The sequence below is a fragment of the Tasmannia lanceolata genome, unplaced genomic scaffold (assembly GCF_043159265.1).
Source record: "Tasmannia lanceolata isolate RefF3 unplaced genomic scaffold, GAP_Taslan_0.1 ptg000025l, whole genome shotgun sequence".
Taxonomy (NCBI): Eukaryota; Viridiplantae; Streptophyta; class Magnoliopsida; order Canellales; family Winteraceae; genus Tasmannia; species Tasmannia lanceolata.
The window spans coordinates 7055170-7076740 of record NW_027518702.1 but is presented as its reverse complement, the minus strand read 5'-3'; the positions used below and the strand labels follow the sequence as shown (position 1 = coordinate 7076740).

The 21571-nt window shown below is 37.3% G+C and overlaps 1 protein-coding gene and 1 long non-coding RNA gene across 2 annotated transcripts; both read right to left on the bottom strand.

Annotated features, from left to right (window-relative positions):
• Positions 1-730: 730 nt before the first annotated feature.
• On the bottom strand, positions 731-19156 carry MCCB (3-methylcrotonyl-CoA carboxylase). The gene is made up of 10 exons (XM_077367932.1): positions 18751-19156; positions 18510-18629; positions 16252-16686; positions 16035-16125; positions 13887-14128; positions 13631-13795; positions 6179-6253; positions 4809-4940; positions 1824-1880; positions 731-1206 (listed from the first exon to the last, which is right to left on the bottom strand). Exons 1-10 carry the CDS (start codon positions 18934-18936, stop codon positions 1003-1005), a joined length of 1707 nt encoding a protein of 568 aa, XP_077224047.1. The 5' UTR covers positions 18937-19156; the 3' UTR covers positions 731-1002.
• Positions 3534-4802, bottom strand: LOC143857501 (uncharacterized). The gene is made up of 3 exons (XR_013238674.1): positions 4032-4802; positions 3877-3939; positions 3534-3628 (listed from the first exon to the last, which is right to left on the bottom strand). It is a non-coding gene; the product is annotated as an uncharacterized LOC143857501 (long non-coding RNA).
• Positions 19157-21571: the final 2415 nt, after the last annotated feature.

Genomic DNA, 21571 nt, shown 5'->3' with positions numbered 1-21571 from the left:
GAGTAGGAATAGGCACAAACCTATGCCAATGGACTCGTGACATCCATGAACTGAGTCGTGAAATGATCTCAAAATCCAAATCGAGCATAGCCCGATGAATGTCTCATGGTTCGGATCTTAGTGAAGAAAGAATTGGGAGAATGAGATCTGCAAGACAAGTGCTATGAAATTTTTTTGGAAAAGACAGATTACTGTTGTACTCATATTATAAGGATATCACTATTTGAACTGTGTTCTATATTTAAAAGGGAAATGTTATCAGCAGTTCAGCACTACTGTATTTTGATGAGGGCACTCCTCACTTTATTAAAAGTACGGTATGGCCCACACCATAGGATGATCCAAACTGTCCATTGGATGGGCCATAGCCTAAATAGATTGTTCCTCAAAAATCATTTCCATAGGTTGATCCTAACCCCCCGACGATATGAACATTAGAGGGTTGACCCTAACCCTCTATAGATCGGAGGGTTAGTATCAACCAATGGAAACGAGTTTTGGGGCACAACCTATTTAGGCTGTGGCCCATCTAATGGACGGTTGGATCATCCTATGGTGCAGGCCATACCGTACTTTTAATAAAGTGAGGAGTGCCCTCATCAAAAATACAGTAGTGCTGATAACATTTCCCATAAGCGAAATTTGAAAGTTGGCCAAAAAGACACACGTTTAATAGGGGTTTTAAGCGTTTTTTTTTATTTTTTCATTTAAAACGAAGTTCTGCTGACTATGATCCAAAAACCCATTTATCAGCAAATCCTTGCCTGCTTAATTTCCAAAACACCAAAACTCAATTCTCTGTTATCAATTTGGCTTCTAAATGGAGGCCAACAATAAAGAAACAACAGCTTAAATTCATCAGCTAAGCCTCCATAAATCAGCTTTTGAGTACAAAGGAGGCTGGCTATAAAGAAAACAAGGATTATTTCATTCACATATTTCACTGTTATCAGTGCTTTCTTATTCAGGAATTGGCAATGGGGTTGGGTGTCTTACAAAAACTTACATTCTGAAGACACCATACTTTGTTTCATCTGGGGTAGGCTTCATGGAGGCAGATAGGCAGAGACCTATTACCTTCCTTGTGTCTGCAGGGTCTATAATGCCATCATCCCAAAGCCTAGCAGTGGAGTAATAATGGCTCGCTTCTCTCTCATATGCTTCAACAACCCTGCCCTTGAATTTCTCCTCTTCTTCTTGACTCCACTGCAACAACATTTTAAAAAAAAAACATTCTAAAAGCTTAAGATTCTACCCATTATATATATATATATATATATATATATATATATATATATATATATATATATATATATATATATATATATATATATAGAGGAAACTGTTGGTGAGCTTAAGCTCACCAAACTTATGGTGAGCTAGCTTGCCCAATCACATGGGTCCCACATTTTGGGGAGTGATCCAAACCATTCATTTGCAAGGCCTTATCATAGATAGGGGGTGTACCAAAAATCAGCTCCATAGGATCATCCTAACCCCTCCATTTGTGGAGGACAAAAATGGGGCAAATTTGTGTCTGTCCATTTTTGTCCTCCACAAATGGAGGGGTTAGGATGATCCTATGGAGCTGATTTTTGGTACACCCCCCATCTATGTAAGGGACTTTCAAATGAATGGTTTGGATCATCCTAACAAAGTGGGCCCCCATGTGATTGGGCAAGCTAGCTCACCTCCAGTTTCCTCATATATATATATATATATATATATATATCAGTTTTTCTCGCCAAGGAGAACCGCAGATGAGGGTGAAGAAAAGAGACGGTCAAGGAAAAAATTAGGAGCGAAAGTTGGTTTCAGATTACCTCAATTCCTTGCCTCTTTTTGGTGCCCCTTTCTATTTGAGCTAGGACACCTGCGGCCTTCAAAAGTACCAAAAACCATACTTTAGTTTTCGCAAACATTATTCTTTATTGATAAAAACTAGATGATGAAATACAAAGATGCAACAAGGAAAGAAACTTCCCACTGTCAGGTGACATCCCAAACTTGCAAAATATTTTTGAAAATAGCACCTCAAAAGAGAGTTTTATTAGTGATAATTTGAAAATAGGCAATTTTTTCTTCTTCTGGTAAAAGAACGTTCCGCCAGTGTTGGTAATTAGGATTGTGAAAAGCGGGACTTGGGTGGACCAAGATGGTGTTGCCAACCTCATTTGTTCTACCAATGGTCGTAAATCTTAATTACTATATTCAAATTGTGCTCGAGGATACGACTGTTGGACATACTTACTACAATGGAAATATTTAGTCCGATGGAAAGGTCATCCCTTCTCAGAAGGTATTAGGACAACGGCAGATAAAGGCACTGCAAGAGACGAACATGCTTTTTATCTAGTAGGATGGCCAAAGCACGAGGAAGATGTCGAAGGCATACCTTATGAATACATTACTTCGAACCAACGAAATGATTGCACATAGCTACTTGTGCTTTGGAAGTGCCTAATTTGTTGGAAAAGATGGTCGTTTGAGACATACTTGAGGATCACATTTGACAAACTCCACTAATCCTGACTATTATACTTGACGGGGTCAAGTCTTTTAGGTGGGGGTGTATAATGGGGACCACTTTACTGTCCAAATTTTAAGTTTTAGGTGTATTTTCAAGTTCCTTAAGTTACAGTAGGGGTACCATAGCCTTTTTCCATCAAAATCTCTTAAAGTTTTTAGAGTTACGACTTACGAATGTTTTTAATAGGCCCCACACGTATTTGAGATCCTTTTTCTAGCCCTCCTACCTTGGACCCCAGACTCCTTCATATTTGATATCAAAGCGAAGTATCAGTCCTTCCTTCGCTCATCCTGCATCAAAGTGTACCTCCTCATTGGCCATTAGGATGGTATCATAAATTTTGTTGCCCTTGTAAGTGCTAATTCAGGTGCAACCAATTGGAGCAAACTTCATGTAAATCAACGGCATTCCAAGCCTTGCAATACTCAACTCAACTCAACTAAGCCTTTGTCCCAAACTAGTTGGGGTCGGCTAATGAATCCTTTAGAAAATTTTCATGAAGAAGGTGAAAGAATCTACCCGGTTCAAATTGACTGTAAGTCTAATCCTGACACTAGTTGGGTTCGTATACATGGATCATTTTCTTCCATTCTCTCATATCCAAGGTCATGTTCTCTGTTATGTTCCAAGCCATCAAGTCTTTCCTCACTGTTTCTACCCAAGTTGTTTTCGGTCTGCGCCTACCTCTTTTTACTCCATCAATTTGGCATGAGTCACTTCTTCTCACTGGAGCATCCAAAGGCCTACGTTAGATATGCCCAAACCATCTTAAGCGGCGCTCTCTCATCTTCTCCTCAATTGGTGCCACCCCCACCTATTTAATGTCTTCATTTTTAATTCTATCTAACCTTATTTGGCCGCACATCCATCGAAGCATTCGCATCTCCGCTACACTTATCTTATGCACATCCTGCTTCTTGGTGGCCCAACATTCTGAGTGGTATGGCATGGCTGGCCTCACAAGCTGTCTTATAAAACTTCCCTTCAACTTCGTAGGTATTTTACAGTCGTACAGAACTCTTGAAGCAAGCTTCCACTTCAACCAACCTGCTCTTATTCTGCAGTTAACATCATCTTCAATCTGCTCTTATTCCAAGCCTTGCAATAAGAGAAAAAAATCAAAGTAATACAAAATAAGAAACTGCTCTTGAAGGAAACCATGGACACCTCTTATAAGTTCTAACAATACTATTGGAGCTATGAACAGGTCAACCATTCATATCAACAATTATGAGACTCAAAACGTCAGTATCAGAGGAGATGGGTAATGATTCAATCCAGAAAGCTGATCACCAGAAATTTGTAAACTGCAATTAGTATTGGTTTAGAAATGGTTGGGCTGCTACCTCTCAATGACAAAGCTATGAACGAGGATCTGAACCCCTTTGAACCCAAGTGTGTTAAAGGGCCTGTTACAAATATACTAGTCCCATTATGAACAAAATTGAAATTTTTGAAGAGAGGAAATAAACACAAGCAAGGTAAACTGGTAATCACCTACCTACACTGACTCGTTTATCGCACCCATAGTCTCAGGACTCTCAGCAGCCGGTTTACTGACTCGTCGGCTATTTCTTCCAATAAATCAATATGTTTGTACATTGATTCCGAAAAACTTTCTTGCACCCATAGTTACGGCAGCTGGTTCATTAACTGATACGCCATTTCTTTAAACTAATCAAAATGTGGGTCAAGGGCTTTAAAACAGGTGCTGCTGCCACACCCCTGAAGCTCAAAATTGTAAGCACGGAAAGCTAGAAATTTCACTAGTTAACCTAAGTTAACGGATCAAATATCTCAATTGCAGATATTCATGAGGCACAAAAACAACTCATCTCCTAAAGCTACACTTTTCGAAACTACTAAACACTAATTGCCCTGGGAACATTGAACTCAACAAGATCTCGCTTCAATAAATTCTAAAGTCCATACCTCCATTAAATGAAATACAAGCAAATTCTGCTTGGAAAGCATCTATATGGTAGCATGCTTTAGAAGGACAGCATTTTTTTAAAGTTTGAGATAAGTGTTTAATGACAATTGCTTACTTAGACTGGAATGAACAGATATAATTCTGCTTGCATGAATCATAATGCAAAACCCATTAAAATTATCAGAAAGATAGATATAGCGAGCCTGCAATGCCACCTAACTTAGCACAGTTGGATTTCTAGGCACTTCAGAATGAAAAATATAATCATATTGGGCATTTAATATTACACCTGTACAAGTGCAGGAAAGATTTCTCCTCCCAATATAAAAATGTGGAAGAAGGTACCTGAATACCACCCATAACAGATATTCTAGCGGTGGGCCAAAGAAACAAGAAATTGGGACTATAAGCACGCCCGCACATTCCATAATTTCCAGCACCAAAGCTTCCACCAACAATAAGTGTTACTTTTGGAACCTGTACCACGAATCAACAAAATAAATTTTGCAGTTAGACTATATTCACAGAATTGTTGGTGCATCCATGACATTCCAATCAATTCACAAGAGTCATAATGATTTATTACAATATATGTGGAAAAAAGAGAGGCGAGCTAGCTCCATATATCCCATGATCTAGTTTAGCAAGTATGGGAATTTATGACCTTATAACTTCTTTTTTGTTAGGCATCTTATAGTTTAGGTGGCTTGTGAGTTTTTTGTTGAGAGTCAGATAAGGATAAAAGGGATATAATAAAATATGAGCATGTTCTTTACTGAAAAGGGGAAAAACATAATCAGGTTTGATTAAGTAGTAAGAATTTGTGCTGCCTAGCAAAACCATGGTTTGGGGTTGAAGTACAAAATTTCAAACTCGTTGCTATAATTTTTAATTATCTTAAATGAAGTTGTTTTATGGGCCTACAGCTATGTCACACCAGTAGATGCCTTACAATTCATAGGTTCTGTGGTCCCACCTATGTATTGCTTCACTCCCATTAGAAGAATGCCAAGACATTTTGTGGGCCAATTTTCCACTTATAATTGTAACAAGTCCAGATGTCTCCAACTTTACACTTAAAGAAGTGGAATAACATGCTCTTTTCCTGATAATATATCAACCTAGTATTATCCCATAGTAAGGAAGTAATGAATGGTGCATGATAGGGAACAATTAACTTGTTGATGGGTGGCAATAGATCAGACCCATTCCAAGCTTGAGAACAAATCCTGATAGCGTCAAAGGGATATAGATACCTAGTCTAAAACCTTTGGAGATGTAAAAATATCCAACAGGTAAAGCAATTACAATTAAGAAAGTAATTGCCAATAAGAATTCTTTTATCAACTTAAAGTTTAGAGCATTTCATAACAAAGCTCACATTTTGAAAAATGGTAGAAAGAACGTTAATATTTGTGCAGTATTCCTAGTTAGTAACTACTAGAAAATTATATAAGGTCAAGATAATCATGCAACCGTTTTGGCAATTTTGGTCATGACTCGTGACAATTCATTTAAATTTAATTTTAAACCACCAAGGCAAAGTTTCTAGAGGTTGCCACATTTTTGGCAAGTAGCTGTCAGTTTATAACTTCTATTTCCAGAAATATTCCACACACCAGAGTTTCTCCCCCTTGAAGAAAAAAGACCGAGAAGATCGAATTCTTCCATTGAGAGCACATATTTATAAATTTAAGACATAGGATAACTGTAACCTTTGCACAGGAAACTGCCATCACCATTTTTGCTCCAGCTTTAGCAATACCACTTGCCTCCGATCTTGAGCCAACCTATAAACCGGTAAACTTGAACAGTTAATAAATACATTAATATTGCAGTTGCATTATCCTGCATGAATTTTCAAGCAATTGAAGATTGAAAGTTGTACATTATTCTCCTCCAAAAAGTGAAAAGGGTAAAATTGCTGTAACTGCATTCAATTAGTAAAGAAAAGCGGAATATCTTTCTTGAAGAAAATTCAATATTGAAATCTAGATCACTGATTTTATTCATAGGCGACTATTTACCCACAGAGTGCATCAGAAGTAAAAGAAGAGATGCGAAGATAACCCATTCCAATAATAGAAAAGTGATCTTCACTCCCCCATTTTTTTATTTATGCACCACTTCTCTCATTGACAGTTACAAATCCCAACAAACTGTCAACAACCATAGCCCATAGGGAGAAGTTTAAATGGAGTGCCAATATCAAAACATGGGCGCATGAATATCAGCTCCCCAGTAACATTCTTCATTTTTCAAAAGGCAAAAACTGCTTTAGATGGAGTTTACAACACCTAGGAGAAAACAACCACACAGACCAGGCTTCTGTTATTATCTATAGATGCCAGCATATCCCTAAAATAGAAATGTCTCTGAAATGATATTTTATGAAATGGCGATGGATGATTGAAGCTTAAAAATATGATTAAAGAACTATAAGCAAATAAAAATAATAATGTAAATAAATTAATAAAACGGTTTAGTACTTCCCTAATACGCGTGCTTTGTTGAATGTTGCTGACGGATTCAGCACAAGCGGGAGAGAAATGGGTGAAGGTGGGCCTTGTAGGCCCTGTGAGAAGATCGGAATGGATGTCGGTGGTTGATGTGTTTCCCTTGTATGAAAGTGAATGGAAGGAAGTGAAATGGTACAGAAAATCTAGTTTTCTTTGTAGCAAGAGATGAAAGGGAATGAAAGAATATGGCCTTGTAGCAAGGTGAAAGAAGTGGTGTGAAGAAGAGATTATTTTCCTTAATTATGTCTCGTGTAGAGAGAGAGAGAGAGAGAGAGTTTTCTTGTGGATAGTGTTGTAGAAAAGCGAGGGAAGTTTCTTGGGAAGAGAAGACTTCTGTCCTTATTACGTAGGTGGGGAAGAGAAAGAGACGTTGGGAGCTTATTTTGCTCTTTTTTTGGGGGGGGGTACTTTTGTAGAAGATACGAAAGAGAGGGATGCAAGAAAGGGAAAGATTCCTACATATTTTTTAATTTTGTGTGTCTTTTCCTTTTGGGAAAGAGAGATACATATACAACTCAACTCAACTCAACTCAACTAAGCCTTTGTCTCAAACTAGTTGGGGTCGGCTAATGAATCCTTTAGAAAATTTTCATGTAGAAGGTGAAAGGATATACCCGGCTCAAATTGACTAAGTCTAATCCTGACACTAGTTGGGTTTGTCTACATGGATCATTTTCTTCCATTCTATCCTATCCAAGGTCATGTTCTCTGTTATGTTCCTAGCCCTCAAGTCTTTCCTCATTGTTTCTACCCAACTTGTTTTCAGTCTGCCCCTACCTCTTTTTACTCCATCAACTTAGCACGAGTCACTTCTTCTCACTGGAGCATCCAAAGGCATACGTTGGATATGCCCAAACCATCTTAAGCGGTGCTCTCTCATCTTCTCCTCAATTTGTGCCACCCCCACCTTTTTACAGATATCTTCATTTTTAATTCGATCTAAACTTGTGCAGACGCACATCCATCTAAGCATTTGCATCTCCGCTACACTCATCTTATGCACATGCTGCTTCTTGGTGGCCCAACATTCTGAGCCATACAGCATGGCTAGCCTCACAGCTGTCTTATAAAACTTTCCCTTCAACTTGGTAGGTATTTTACGATAGCACAGAACTCTTAAAGCATGCTTCCAGTTCAACCAACATGCTCTTATTCTGTGGTTAACATCCTCTTCAATCTCTCATTCCTTATGTAGGATTGAACCAAGAAAGTGAAAGATATCGCTCTTAGGTACCTCCTGTCCAATCATATTTACTACATCGCCTCGCCCCGCCTCCTTACATTACTAACGTTGCACTCTATATACACTATCTTAGTCCTACTAGGTCAAAAACCTTTGGATTCCAAAGTAGTTCTACATAACTCCTGTTCTGGTTTCGTCAATTAATACTATGTCATCTGCAAATAGCATATACCACGACACCTCGCCCCGTATACCCTCTGTACGTTCATCCATAACTAGAGTAAAAAGATAAGGGCTTAGAGCAGATCCTTGGCGCAGTCCTATTGTAATTGGAAACTCACTAGACATGCCATCCGTAGTTCAGACACTAGTTACTACTCCATCGTACATATCCTTAATCGTATGGACAAATTTAGTAGGTACTTTTTTCCTTTCAAGGACCCACAACATAACAATCCTGAGAACTCTATCATACGCGTTCTCCAAATCAATGAAAACCATATGAAGGTCCTTTTTATTTTCTCTAAATCTCTCCATTAACCGTGCCTAATCAAGAAGATAGCTTCCATAGTCGATCGTCCAGGCATGAAGCCAAACTAATTCTCTGACACCTTAGTCTCTTTTCTTAGTTTCTGCTCAATTACCCTCTCCCAAAGCTTCATAGTGTGACTCATTAACTTAATTCCTCGGTAATTGGTGCAACTGTGGATATCCCATTTATTCTTATAAATAGGTACTAATGTACTCATCCTCCACTCATCAGGCATCTTCTTAGTCTTCAAAATCTTGTTAAATAATCTAGTTAACCAAACCAAACCCACATCACCCAAGCATCTCCAAATCTCAATAGGAATATCGTCAGGCCCATAGCCTTACCTAATTTCATCTTTTTCATAGCTACTCTTACCTCTGATGTTCTAATTCTAAGGACAAACCTCCGATTTATATCATCAAAAGCGTTATCAAGTTCTCTCAAATTCGCTACGGGTTCTCCATTAAACAACTTATCGAAGTAACTTATCCACCTCTCTTTAACCTCGTTTTCTTTTACTAACAATCTTTGATTCTCATCTTTGATGTATTTTATATGATTCAAGTCCCTGCTTTTCCTTTCTCTCATCTTAGCAAGCTTGTGAACATCTTTTTCACCCTCTTTTGTCCTTAACCTGTGGTACAAATCCTCATAGGCCTTGCCTCTAGCTTCCCTTATTGCCTTCTTAGCTTCTTTTTTAGCCAATTTATACTTCTCAATATTCTCCTCATTTCTACACTTACGCAAACATTTATAACACTCCCTTTTAGACCTAATCGCCTTTTGAACCTCCTCATTCCACTATCACGTATCTTTAGACAGCGGCCCACTCCCTCTAGATTCTCTAAGTACCTCTCTAGCCACTTTCTGATATAACTAAACATCTCATAGGCCTCGCCTCTAGCTTCCCTTATTGCCTTCTTAGCTTCTTTTTTAGCCAATTTATACTTCTCAATATTCTCCTCATTTCTACACTTATGCAAACATTTATAACACTCCCTTTTAGACATAATCGCCTTTTGAACCTCCTCATTCCACTACCACGTATCTTTAGACAGCGGCCCACTCCCTCTAGATTCTCCAAGTACCTCTCTAGCCACTTTCTGATATAACTAAACATCTTATTCCACACAATATTAGTCCCTTCGTCACGACTCCAAGGTCATTCTTTAAGCAATCTATCCTTAAACACATTTAGTTCTCAGATGTCTAACATCTCTATCTTTTCTCTTCCAACGTTTAATGCATATATCCAACACCACCAGCCTATGTTGTGTGACTAAACACTCCATATATATTTGTTACTAAAAAATGGAGAAGAGAAAGAAAAGGATTTTTTTGCTAATAAAAGAGAGACATTTGAATTAGAATGGAGAAAGGAAAAACGTGATTATCTACTAAAAGGTAAGGAGGTTTTTTTTAATATAAATTAGGCATAAAAGGAGAAAAGATATCTTTAACATCATCATAGCAATTTTATAAAATTGTAAGATTTTATTTTTATTTTTTAAAGAAACTTCCATTTTTAAAATTTAGGTGTTTACATTTCTAACCGTGTCACATCTTCTCTACCATACACTGGATCTTGGTACCATGAATGTTAAATTTATAACTCCAAGGAGAAAACAACCACTCCGAGCAAGCTCCTTCTATTATAATATATAGATGCCATCATCTCCCCAAAAGGGAAATGCCACAAACTGTGGCGCATCTTCTCCATCAAATACTAGATCTTGGTACCATGGATGTTAACTCTAAGTTTAACTCCATTGAAAAAGATTTTAAAAGAGAAACCAAATTTGCCAAACTCGGTGCTCCCCCACTTAAGTGATAGATACAACCAGGGGTGTGTCCTCTTTCACCTTGTTACAGACATTATCTATGGCTTGATGACCCCAACCAAGATCACCCGCATATGGACAAAAGCAAGGTTTTAAATTTCGACCGAAATCCTAAACTCAAATTCCCGAAACGTACCAAATTTCGGTGGAAATTTCAATCGGAATTTCGGAAATTTAGGCAAAATTTAAGACAAAATATTAATTTTTTATTCCTTTACAGAATTTCAGCCGAAATTACCGAATTTTTCGGCCCAAAAAACGACATTTCGAGCGCCTGTTACCAAATTTGGCCAAAATTTGGGGATTTTGGCTAAAATTTCGGTTTCGGATAGGACCGAAATTACCTCCGAAATCGAAATTGAAAACCTTGGACAAAAGTATGGTTATAGTTGGACCTTTGTTAGATGTAATCATGTCCACTCCTTAACTTTATGCATTTGAAGCTATAAGATTTTTTTTACGAGATAAAATGAGAAATTTTTGACCCATTGCATCTTGAAAGAACAAATTGTAAAGATTCAACTGGGAACTCAAGCAGAAAAACATCATTTAACTTTCTAACAATAGGGAGTCTTAGAGAAATGCCTAAACAATAGCATAAACTTGTTTCATAACCTTACTCGTACTCAAAAATAAAAATAAATTGATTCTCAAAATCTACCTAAACTACATTTAGTAAATGTATAATATGTACAAGCTTGGTATTGAAATAGAAATCAAATTGGAGATGCCTTTAGTGACAAGATTGATTTGGTTTTGTAATTCAAGATGATAGAGACCTTGTGGCATGATCAAGCCAATAGCTTTTTCTTGTCATTTTGTATTGTAAAGATGAAAAATTAGTCTTCCAGAGTCTGTTATAATCAGCTATTAGTATATAGCTACAAGGAATAAAATAAGGGATATGGGTGTGATCCCTTCATGGATCAAGGCTAAGACCAATATTCAAAAACTCGCACTTGCGTGAGAAAGTGGTCAATGTAAAAAGGCATTTAGAGACTTATGCTTGCATCACTACACATAATACATCAGCAGTTTTCATGTTCGTACACTCTCATCCCAAAATGGAAACGAATAGAGTAGAAAGGAAACATCATCACATCACAAAGGTTTTGGTCTTTCTATGTTATTTCACTCGGACACAAAAAATATGTACTGACCTAAGTGGTCAAGGTTTAGGTCCTTCTATGTTATACGTTTATAAAACTCAATATTTAGAAATTTCATTAATATCTTCTGAGAGAGAGAGAGAGAGAGAGAGAGAGAGAGAGAGAGATCTAGGGCATGGCTGGGGAAGGTAGAGAAGAAGATGGGATGGGCTTCAATGGAGGTCCCTAGGTCACTCGAACCCTAGGGCTCTGATACCATGTTGAGATAAAGGAATGGAGAAAAGTGAATGAGTTGGAGAGACATCTCCCCCTCACCATCATATTTATATAATGAATATAGGTTCAATGACTATAATGCCCTCAGGCTTATTACATACATCTAACGATCTTAAACGAACAGGGCCTTATGTTTATAAGTTGAAAACTGAAGAGTTTATTATTGCATATAATATTCGTGAATTTATTATTCTGTTGAGTAAAGTGCATGCAAAAATGAAGAAATGACAAAAAGCAGAAAATAAATGGGTACGGAGAGAAAGAAAAATATTGATCCATTCATGGTTGAGGACACTGATTATGATGAGTGGATTGGTAAGAAAAAAGATTTAAATGCTCCTGAAAGTGAGAATAGTTTAAAATTTTCAAGTTATAACCCTAAAGTGGTTCACTTGTTAATCGTAAAATTTCACCTTCTAATGTAAGTTTTTTAAAGTACACACATAAAAAAAAGCAAGTGAAGCTAAAAGTAAGACTGCAGTTACTGCAATAGATGGGTATGACGAAGAAGGTGGTGATGAGAATTGAGAAAGGTGAAGATGTTGAGGGCATTCCATACAGAAGGTGGGGATAAAGAAGAAATCGGCCATGAGATTGACTAAGAATACCTAGATTCTTGAAGAATCCAAGGCATTGTTATACATTTGCACATTTCCCTTTGTATTCTGAAATTGTGATTTGGACTAGTTAAGTAGTATTTTGCAAAATTGCAAAATCCTGGTTAACTCTCTAATATTGTAATAGTCTTTTAGATGTTGGAGGTTTATATTTTCTTTTCTTGGCTGAATTTCTAGGAGAGAACAATTTATTTTAGAATTTATACTGTTTTTTAGTATCTTTTCAGTTTTCATTTATTTTTAAAAAAAAACACAAAAGTTGTGAGGCTTATCCTCTACATCCCCACCTTTTAAAACATTAGATACAAGACAAGTCATACATAAGTAAAAAAACGGAAAACTCAACTAGATTAACCTGGAAAAAGGAATTAGTAATATATCGATCATAGCATGTACAAGACTCATGAACTCGGTTTAAATTACAAATATGCAACACTAACAAACAATAAGGATGATAGCTAATTCAGCAATATGTTCATATATTTGAGGCATGATAAATAATTTGACAAGCAAAAGTATTAAATGTACTATAGACTTATGGAGTCCTAATATTGGTGTCCTCTTGTGTCTAACAAGGTACACTGGGCCTATAAAAGTACTCGGTTATCATACATAGGTGAAGACTGGTCCAAGTTAAAGGGTGTCAGAATTGTTGAAAGTTAAGAGAGCATCAAGACCTAGATTTAGGTGGAACTTGAAAGAAGAAAATAGAGATGGTAACAGGCACATTGAGTAGATTGGAAAATATCTATATTAGCAAATGGGATAGGCATAGAAGGTTCTAGAAGTGAGATCTAACTGATTTATTTTCAATGAGGCCCTCTCATAGGTTTTTCGTGGTAGTTGTGTTTGGAGGGAGTAAGGGGAGGAGTTATTAAGACTAGGCTCTGGTCCATACCCTGTCCTGGTGTGCAAATAATAATACCTATTTATCCTCAATGTTGTTGGAGATGAACTTGAATGACCAGAGGACTGTACAAGTTGATTAAATTTATATGCAAGGGAATCACATGGTTAGATATAAGATCTCTAAAATTAGAAAGATAGTGACCTTGAAAATATTAAGTCATAAGAAAGTTCGAAATCATACCATGAACCCAGTAATGTTCTGAAGAAATATCAACGGAATGTTGCGTTGGGCGCATAACTCAATGAAATGGGCACCTTTTAAAGCAGATTCGGTAAATAATATGCCATTGTTTCCAATTATTCCCACCGACTGTCCAAAGATCCTTGCAAAACCTGTTACAAGAGTCTGTATAAAAGAGTAAGCATCATAATGCCTTGAGAATATCAAACAAGAAAGGTGAAAGTACAACTTAAAATTCTGATTCAAATGCTCTCACCGTGCCATACAACTTCTTGAATTCATCAAATTCACTTCCATCAACAATACGAGCAATTACTGATCGGATGTCAAAAGGCTGCTTAAGGTCTGTTGGTGCTAACGAGCGGAGTTCCTTTACATCATATAATGGGTCTTTATAATCAGAGACAGCATTTGGCAATATAGTCGTCATCTTTTGTTTCCCAGCCATGTATAGGTTTTTAACAATATGCCTCCCAATTGCCAATCCATGCAGTTCATCTACAGCCAACACAAAATTTCATAAAATATTTAAAGCATTCTGCCAACCTAATGAACTTCATTTTGCACTGCAACTCGGCTGATTAGAAAAATGGATGAAAATATCAACAATGCATAAAAAATCCACACGAAAAATGATCAATTGTTAAAAGTTTGGGATTGTTTGGATATCAAGGAATATATAACCCAGGATTGTAAAATCCTGGATTTAACAAGCTAAAAGTTGGATTTTATAACCAAAAACCTGGATTTTTCAATCCTGAAAATGTACAATCCAATTTTTAGCTTATAAAATTCAGGTTTTAGCTTGCCTACCACTTTCAAAAAAAAATCCAGGTTCTAGCTTGTAAAATCCAGTATTTTACAATCCTGGATGATAAAATCCTTATATCCAAACGGCGCCTTAGTGTGCCATCCAAGTTAATATAACAAAGAAAACTAAGTTCTGCAAAGTAAAAAATAAAATGGCATAGTATGAACTCAGAATAACAAGCCGTTTCCATTAAGCCAATATAAACAATAAAAATTTTATGAAAATCCTATGTTTCGGTAATAGACTTCTAGAACAGTAAACAGCTTTACTGAAAAGACTGGAAAGACAAAAGCTCTCGCTTTTCCACTATGAAAAATATTTTTTTAAAGCTAGCCCTTAGCAGGACCACGAGGTTGGTCTTTCTCATTTTTTCATCATAAGAATGACCACATAGAGGAAACCAAGACCGAATACTGGAAAAATAAAAACCGTGTTTTACCTGCACAAGAGAGGTATTGTTTATTCCTATTAAGTATTAACATTGAGAAAAATAAATGATATCAAAATTGAACTCCATAAGAAGGGCGTAAATCTAATAAAACTTTTGAGTTTTATGTTCAATATCATTAGCTCAGAGCTCCATCATTCTTTTAAAAGGGACCAGTCCACGTAATATCCTATCTCAGGTATTTCAGGCTCTTGTTTCTATTGAGATGTATTGCATAGCAAATACTGAAATAAATAACCCACTGATTTCAATCTAGTGAAAAAGCCTTTATTAACAATATTTAATTAGAAGGGAAATGGCACTTGACATGCTATCTATTATGTACAAATTATGTGTCTTTGGGTAGGGTAACATAGTGATCAATCGGCTTTTCAATCTAAAATGGCCCTTGGATCTCATGAGATTAAGGATGTTAGCAGTCAAATTTGAGATTGAGCAGATTCATTGGAAAGCCCTCCAGCCTTCTATATGCTAAATTCTTGTGCTTTTCCCCTGTAGCTGTTTACCAACAATTAAAGAAAACACCTGTGACTGTCAAAAAGATAACTCTTTAACATGTTAGTCCAACTCGAAGATGTTAACTTACAAGAATGCTCAAACCTATTCCATAGTTTTTCTCAATGAAATAGCCATCGAACTAATAAATGTGAAGTTCAGTGCAAGTGCAATAGATGAGACATGGATTACAAAGCATAGACGACAGATAAGGAAAAAAAGATCGCATTAAAAGATGACGTCTAATCATAGTTTAAATTCGGCCGAAATATTGGTGTCGACTTGGACCGAAACTGCAAGTACATTGAATTTCGGAGAAAATTTGCCGAAATTCCGAAATTTCCCCAAACCAAAATTTCATTTTCCGCCCTTATTTACAATATCTCCACTGAAATGTTAAAGATTTCCACAAAATTACTGAAATTTCCACCGAAATCACCAAAATTCTATACATTTCGGCGGAAATTTTTTTAAAAATGAAATTTTCATCAAGGTTTTACATGATTTCGGCCGAAATTTCCACCAAAACCTAAATTTAAATCCTTGCGTCTAATCAGTAGCATCATGAGTGCACAAAAGGTAAAGTAGAATCCTGCATTCAGCCATAAAGTACATATTAAAGAAGAACTCGAGAGAGAGAGTGGGAATACCCTCAGCAAAATGATCTGAAACCCCTGATATCTTACAATGCAGGTCTGCGCCCCCCAAATCCTCCGCAGAGACTTCCTCTCCTGTAGCAGCCTACCAAAATTACTCCTTCAGAAATAACCTAGATTTCGAAAAAGTACATTTCATACTATTTCATAACTACCCCTTCCGTTATCGCTCAAACAAAACTCCTTGAATGTGTATAAAGCATGAACTGACCTTCACAAGAGGAGGTCCCGCGAGAAATATCGTCCCATTGCCTTTGACTATTACACTTTCATCCGCCATTGCAGGGATATAAGCACCTCCAGCTGTGCAAGAACCTAAAACAAGGGCAATCTGAGGAATGCCTTCGGCGGACATTTGTGCTTGGTTGTAAAATATTCTACCAAAATTTTCCCTGTCGGGAAAAACCTCAGCCTGCCTTGGAAGATTAGCACCTCCACTATCGACAAGATATATGCATGGTAACTTGCATTGAGCAGCAATCTCTTGTGCCCTAAGGTGTTTCTTAACAGTGATAGGGTAATATGTTCCCCCCTTGACAGTAGGGTCATTAGCCACAAACATACATAACCTTCCATGCACTGACCCTATTCCGGTGATAATCCCTCCAGATGGTAAGAAATCTTCGTAAAGCTCATGACCTGCAAGCTTTATATCCAACTATATACAATTAGGAAATGCAACTAAGAATGTGATATTGGAAAATTATGTAAACGTGATCCAGTTAATGTCAATGGCCAGTTTCATAGAAAACTAAAATCACAGTTTGATAATTCAAGGTTATACTTTTCCATGTTTCGAAAAGGGACTGCATAATCAAGGACTTGTGGACTAATACTCTTTTTCTGTAACCATCTGTACGCAACTGACTTGAGACTGTTAGGGTCATCCAATGAGTGTCATTTTTAGGTCTCTGATTGTTAGAATCATCCAATGAGTGTCATTTTTAGGTTCCAAATTTATAGAATAAAAAAGAGAGAAAAGAAGAGGACAAAGCATATTTGTAGTGGGGCCCACTAGATGAATAGTCCATTTGGATCCAATCAGTGAATGTCTCATATAGTGCATTTCATGATATCACTCCCCATTTCAAATGAATTCAACCGTTCAAGTGAGCGCGAGTTACATTTAAAATAAGCAGCAAAAAGGAAGTCAAAAGGATTTTCTCCAATGTAAGAAAGAATCAGCCAAAGAAACAACTACATAAACAAAAAAACCCACGCGCCGAAAATTATCAAGTTCTCTAAATCGTTACAGATTCCATCAAATTTCTCCAACTTCAATGCATAACTACTATCACCAAACTATTCCATACATCAATCTTCTACACCAACTTGCACAATCCACTATTCAATCCTCAATTCGCAAAGAAAAAAGAGTAAGTCCCTGTTTGGATTGCTGGATTTATTTATTTTTTTGAATAGTTTGGAAAAAAAAATTGATGTATGGAATGATAGATGCAAGGGCCGGAGAAGGGCCCTTGAATAGATCCACGTCATTTTTAAATTCGGTCGAGAAACTGAATTCGGTTGCACTTAATGACGTGGATCTATTCAAGGACCCTTCTTTAGCCCTTGCATAAAGAGGGGCCCCTTGCATCTATCATTCCTCATTAAAAAAAATTCAAATTTTATATTTTTCCATTGTTTGATAACAAATGAAAATAAAGTGACTTGAACCACCTCAGTTCAAGTTTTATTTACAGAGAACGTAAATTGTAATGATTTCCCTAAAATTTATCATTTTGCTAGAAAATTTGAAAATAAAAAAAAATCCTAGGAGGCTTTGGAGTTGTTTGACTTTCTTCCCCTTGACATTTTTCCTTGTACATCTCCCATCTCCCATCTTTCTCTTGGTGTGAAGCATGCATTTATCTGTTTTTCGTTTTCTTTGTTAATTTTGGGTGCAACTCGGGTCGGGTTGGATCGGGGTTGAGGACAAACCCTAGCCCAACCCAAGATAGCATTGCCTCAACCCTAACCCGACCCAACTCGGGTATAGGATGGTCAACCCTAACCCTAACCCAACCCTCATGCATTTATCTGTTTTTCGTTCTTTGTTAATTTTGGGTGCAACTCAGGTCGGGTTGGATCGGGGTTGAGGACAAACCCTAGCCCAACCCAAGATAGCATTCCCTCAACCCTAACCCGACCCAACTCGGGTATAGGATGGTCAACCCTAACCCTAACCCAACCCACCTCTAAATCCCTCAACCCTAACCCGACCCATCTAACACGAAATTGGGTCGGATTGAGTCAGGTCGGGTCGTGTTGCCATGGCCTCAACCTAACCCAACCCAATATTAAATAGGGTTGGCATTCTCGAGCCCTAACCCAAGCCGAGCCAAAATCGGGTTGAACCCGCCAGGTTCGGGTTGAGCCCGACCCAAGTTTCACCCTTAGAAAAAAAATCTCCTCATGAAATTTTTTTCTTGCAATCCAAACAGAACCTAAGGAAAAAGAAATTCCAACCTGGGAAAGCTCGAGGAAGGAAGAACCAGTATCGATAACACGATCGATTCGCTCTCTCGGAAGTAGCTTATTCCTGCTCCTGTTTCTCCGTACGGCTTCAACACCACCACCTTCTAGAACCTGCAAGAAATTAAAAAAACCCTAGTTTTAAATTGATAAAAAAAACCCTAGTTTTGAATTGGTCGAATGTTATTATGATTGAGAGGGAGAGGGTTTTGAGTAGAATATAAGAAAATATTGCCTTGTTAATGTGGGATTGAAGGTCAGAAATGATATCTTCCATGGCTTTAGAATTGCGAACAAAGGGGTCGGAGGTCTGGTCTATGCAGGATCCGAGGACTCCTAGGCTAAATCCTCTCACATCGGAAGGGTTCTTCCATGGAAGAGAGAGATGAGATACTGCTCTCTTTGCCAGAACCCTCAGCATTTTTTGGGATTTTTTAAACCCTAGAGGCGATTTTTTATCTTTTTAAACCCTACCTCTCTCTCTCTATGATGGCAATTTCCATCTCCGGATTTGGTTAACTGTCTGGGTTAGTGTGTAAGACAGGCAGGATAAGACCGGCCGGTTCGATCCGGTTTGGATGAAGATGCGGAAAGTAGTGGATAATGTTAAAGAAAGTAGTGGAAGGGTAAATTACATTTACACCCCCTCTAATTTATGACACATGCAACTCTAAACTTGACTTATAAAACGTGACAAGACACCCCTCCATCAACCGAAAGACTAAAACTAATTATAGTTAATATTTTGAGGACAGGAATACCCTCATTCCAGAGGGATTAGGGTTACGCCATTTCTCTCCGCTGTCACCTCCACAACAGGCTACATCAAACCCACATTTCAAGAAAAAAGTGACCCTAAACATTAGGGTTTATGATACATGCCTTTTTTGGATATTGCCTGGAATGGCTGGGAAAGGAAATTAGGAGGTTTTTTATTTTAGGAATGTGATTCTTATGGTAGGATAGCTTGTTTTTTTATATTGCTTGGAATGGCTAGGAAAGGAAATTAGGAGGTTCTTTATTTTAGGAATGTGATTCTTATGGTAGGATAGCTTTTTTGAATATTGCCTGGAATGGCTGGGAAAGGAAATTAGGAGGTTTTTTATTTTAGGAATGTGATTCTTATGGTATGATAGCTTTAGGTTATTGGGTTTCTATTATCTTTTAGTTTCTATATTTGCATGTCTCAGCTGTTGAGGACGTTTCTATTTTTCTTTGTGTCTTGCATCCATATAAAGACTTTCTTCTATGAATAAAGATACGGGATATCATTAGTCTTTATTTTTTCTAGGGAAAATTGTTAAAAGAATGCAAACATTTGTTGATGTTGTCAATCAAGGGTACCTTTTCAAATATTGTAAAAGAGGAGCTGTCAGGTACAGTAAGATATGCATTTGGACAAAAATACCCCTCTCTTTTTAAAAACATAGTTTTACTTTTACCCATCACATCCACCTCTCTCTCTCTCTCTCTCTCTCTCTCTCTCTCTCTCTCTCTCTCTCTATATATATATATATATATATATATATATATATATATATATATATATATATATATATATACAGGGGACAAAAAACCTGAAAGCAAAGGGAAAGGTGAAGTCCAATATTTTTGAAAAAAATACAGTGGGTCACTGGATGATCCAAACCATTCATTTGTTGGTCCACAACTTAAAAAAGTTGCACCCTGTAGTCCATCACCACAGGATGATACTAACCCTCCGATCTTTAAAGGTAGGTATTATTTCACAATTATTTTTGGGGGTTTTGCTAATGAGTGCCTTGTTAGGGAGCATTTAATTGCCCTTAGGATCATGATTTTACACGTAATTTGAGATTTTCTACACATTTTTGGGGATTTTATTTATCAAAACACGTGTAAAATTGTGGACTCCGATCCCGAGGGCGGCGGTGAGGACACGAGATCCATGTCCATCCTCTGAGATCTCCACACATGAAGGTGAGCTTTACCAAGGAACTTTCGAAAGAGTGCCCCTCACAGCATGAGTGGCGATGTAAAATGAGATACATCTTGATTCGGGAACTAGCCCGGAACCGAGACGTACCTAAAGTAACTCAGAGTCGTCATCCAAGGAAATAGGCCCTGGATCCCATACTATACTTTGTCGCAAGGGATAACCAGAAATACAAAAGTCCGTGCCTGATGACGAATGCGGAAGGTGTTAGGCGCCCCCAATTCGCCCGAGTGTAAACACCCGGCCTCTTATGCCATTTATTTTTTAACTTTTAAGAATTTTGAGCGAAAACCGTAATTTACACTCTTTGAACCACTAAATTGTGGTTCCAAGATCTATGTAATGGTTCCAACTATATACATACTGATTATGAGTACTTAAGCCACTTTTAATACACTTATTATTATATTTATAATGCAAGAATCCCTATTTACACTCTTAGAACCATAATTTACACTCTTGGAACCATAACTTATACTCTTGGAACCACTATTTCCACTCTTAGAACCACTAAATTGTGGTTCCGAGGTCTACGTAATAATTTCAATTGTACACATACTGATTATGAGTACCTAAGCCACTATTAATACACTCATTATCACTTTTGCAACCTTCAAAACCACTAAATTGTGGTTCCGATAATGGTTCCAATTGTATACATGCTGAGTATGAGTCCTTAAACCACTATCAATGCAATCATGATCACTTTTATAATGTATGAACCCCTATTGACACTTTTGGAACCATAATTTACACTCTTGGAACCATCATTTGCACTCTTGGAACAACTAAATTGTGGTTCTGAGGTGTACGTAATGGTTCCAAGTGCATACAAACTGATTATAAGTACCTAAACCACTTTTAAGACACTCATTATCACTTTTACAATGCAAGAACCCCTATTTACACTCTTTGAACCATAATTTACACTTTTGGAACCATAACTTACACTCTTAGAACCACTGTTTACACTCTTGGAACCACTAAATTGTAGTTCTGAGGTCTACATAATGATTCTGATTGTATGTATACTCATTATGAGTACCTAAGCCACAATTAATACACTCATGATCACTTTTGC

What these genes read in the sequence shown, in the direction of transcription:
- MCCB (XM_077367932.1), bottom strand. Translation starts at nt 18,936, where the DNA reads ATGCTGAGGGTTCTGGCAAAGAGAGCAGTATCTCATCTCTCTCTTCCA. An exon ending in TTCAGATCATTTTGCTGAGG is followed by an intron (nt 14,129 to 16,034) that starts GTATTCCCACTC and finishes TGTTGGCTGTAG; the next exon opens with ATGAACTGCATGGATTGGCA. An exon ending in AAAAGAGGCAAGGAATTGAG is followed by an intron (nt 1,207 to 1,823) that starts GTAATCTGAAAC and finishes ATGTTGTTGCAG; the next exon opens with TGGAGTCAAGAAGAAGAGGA.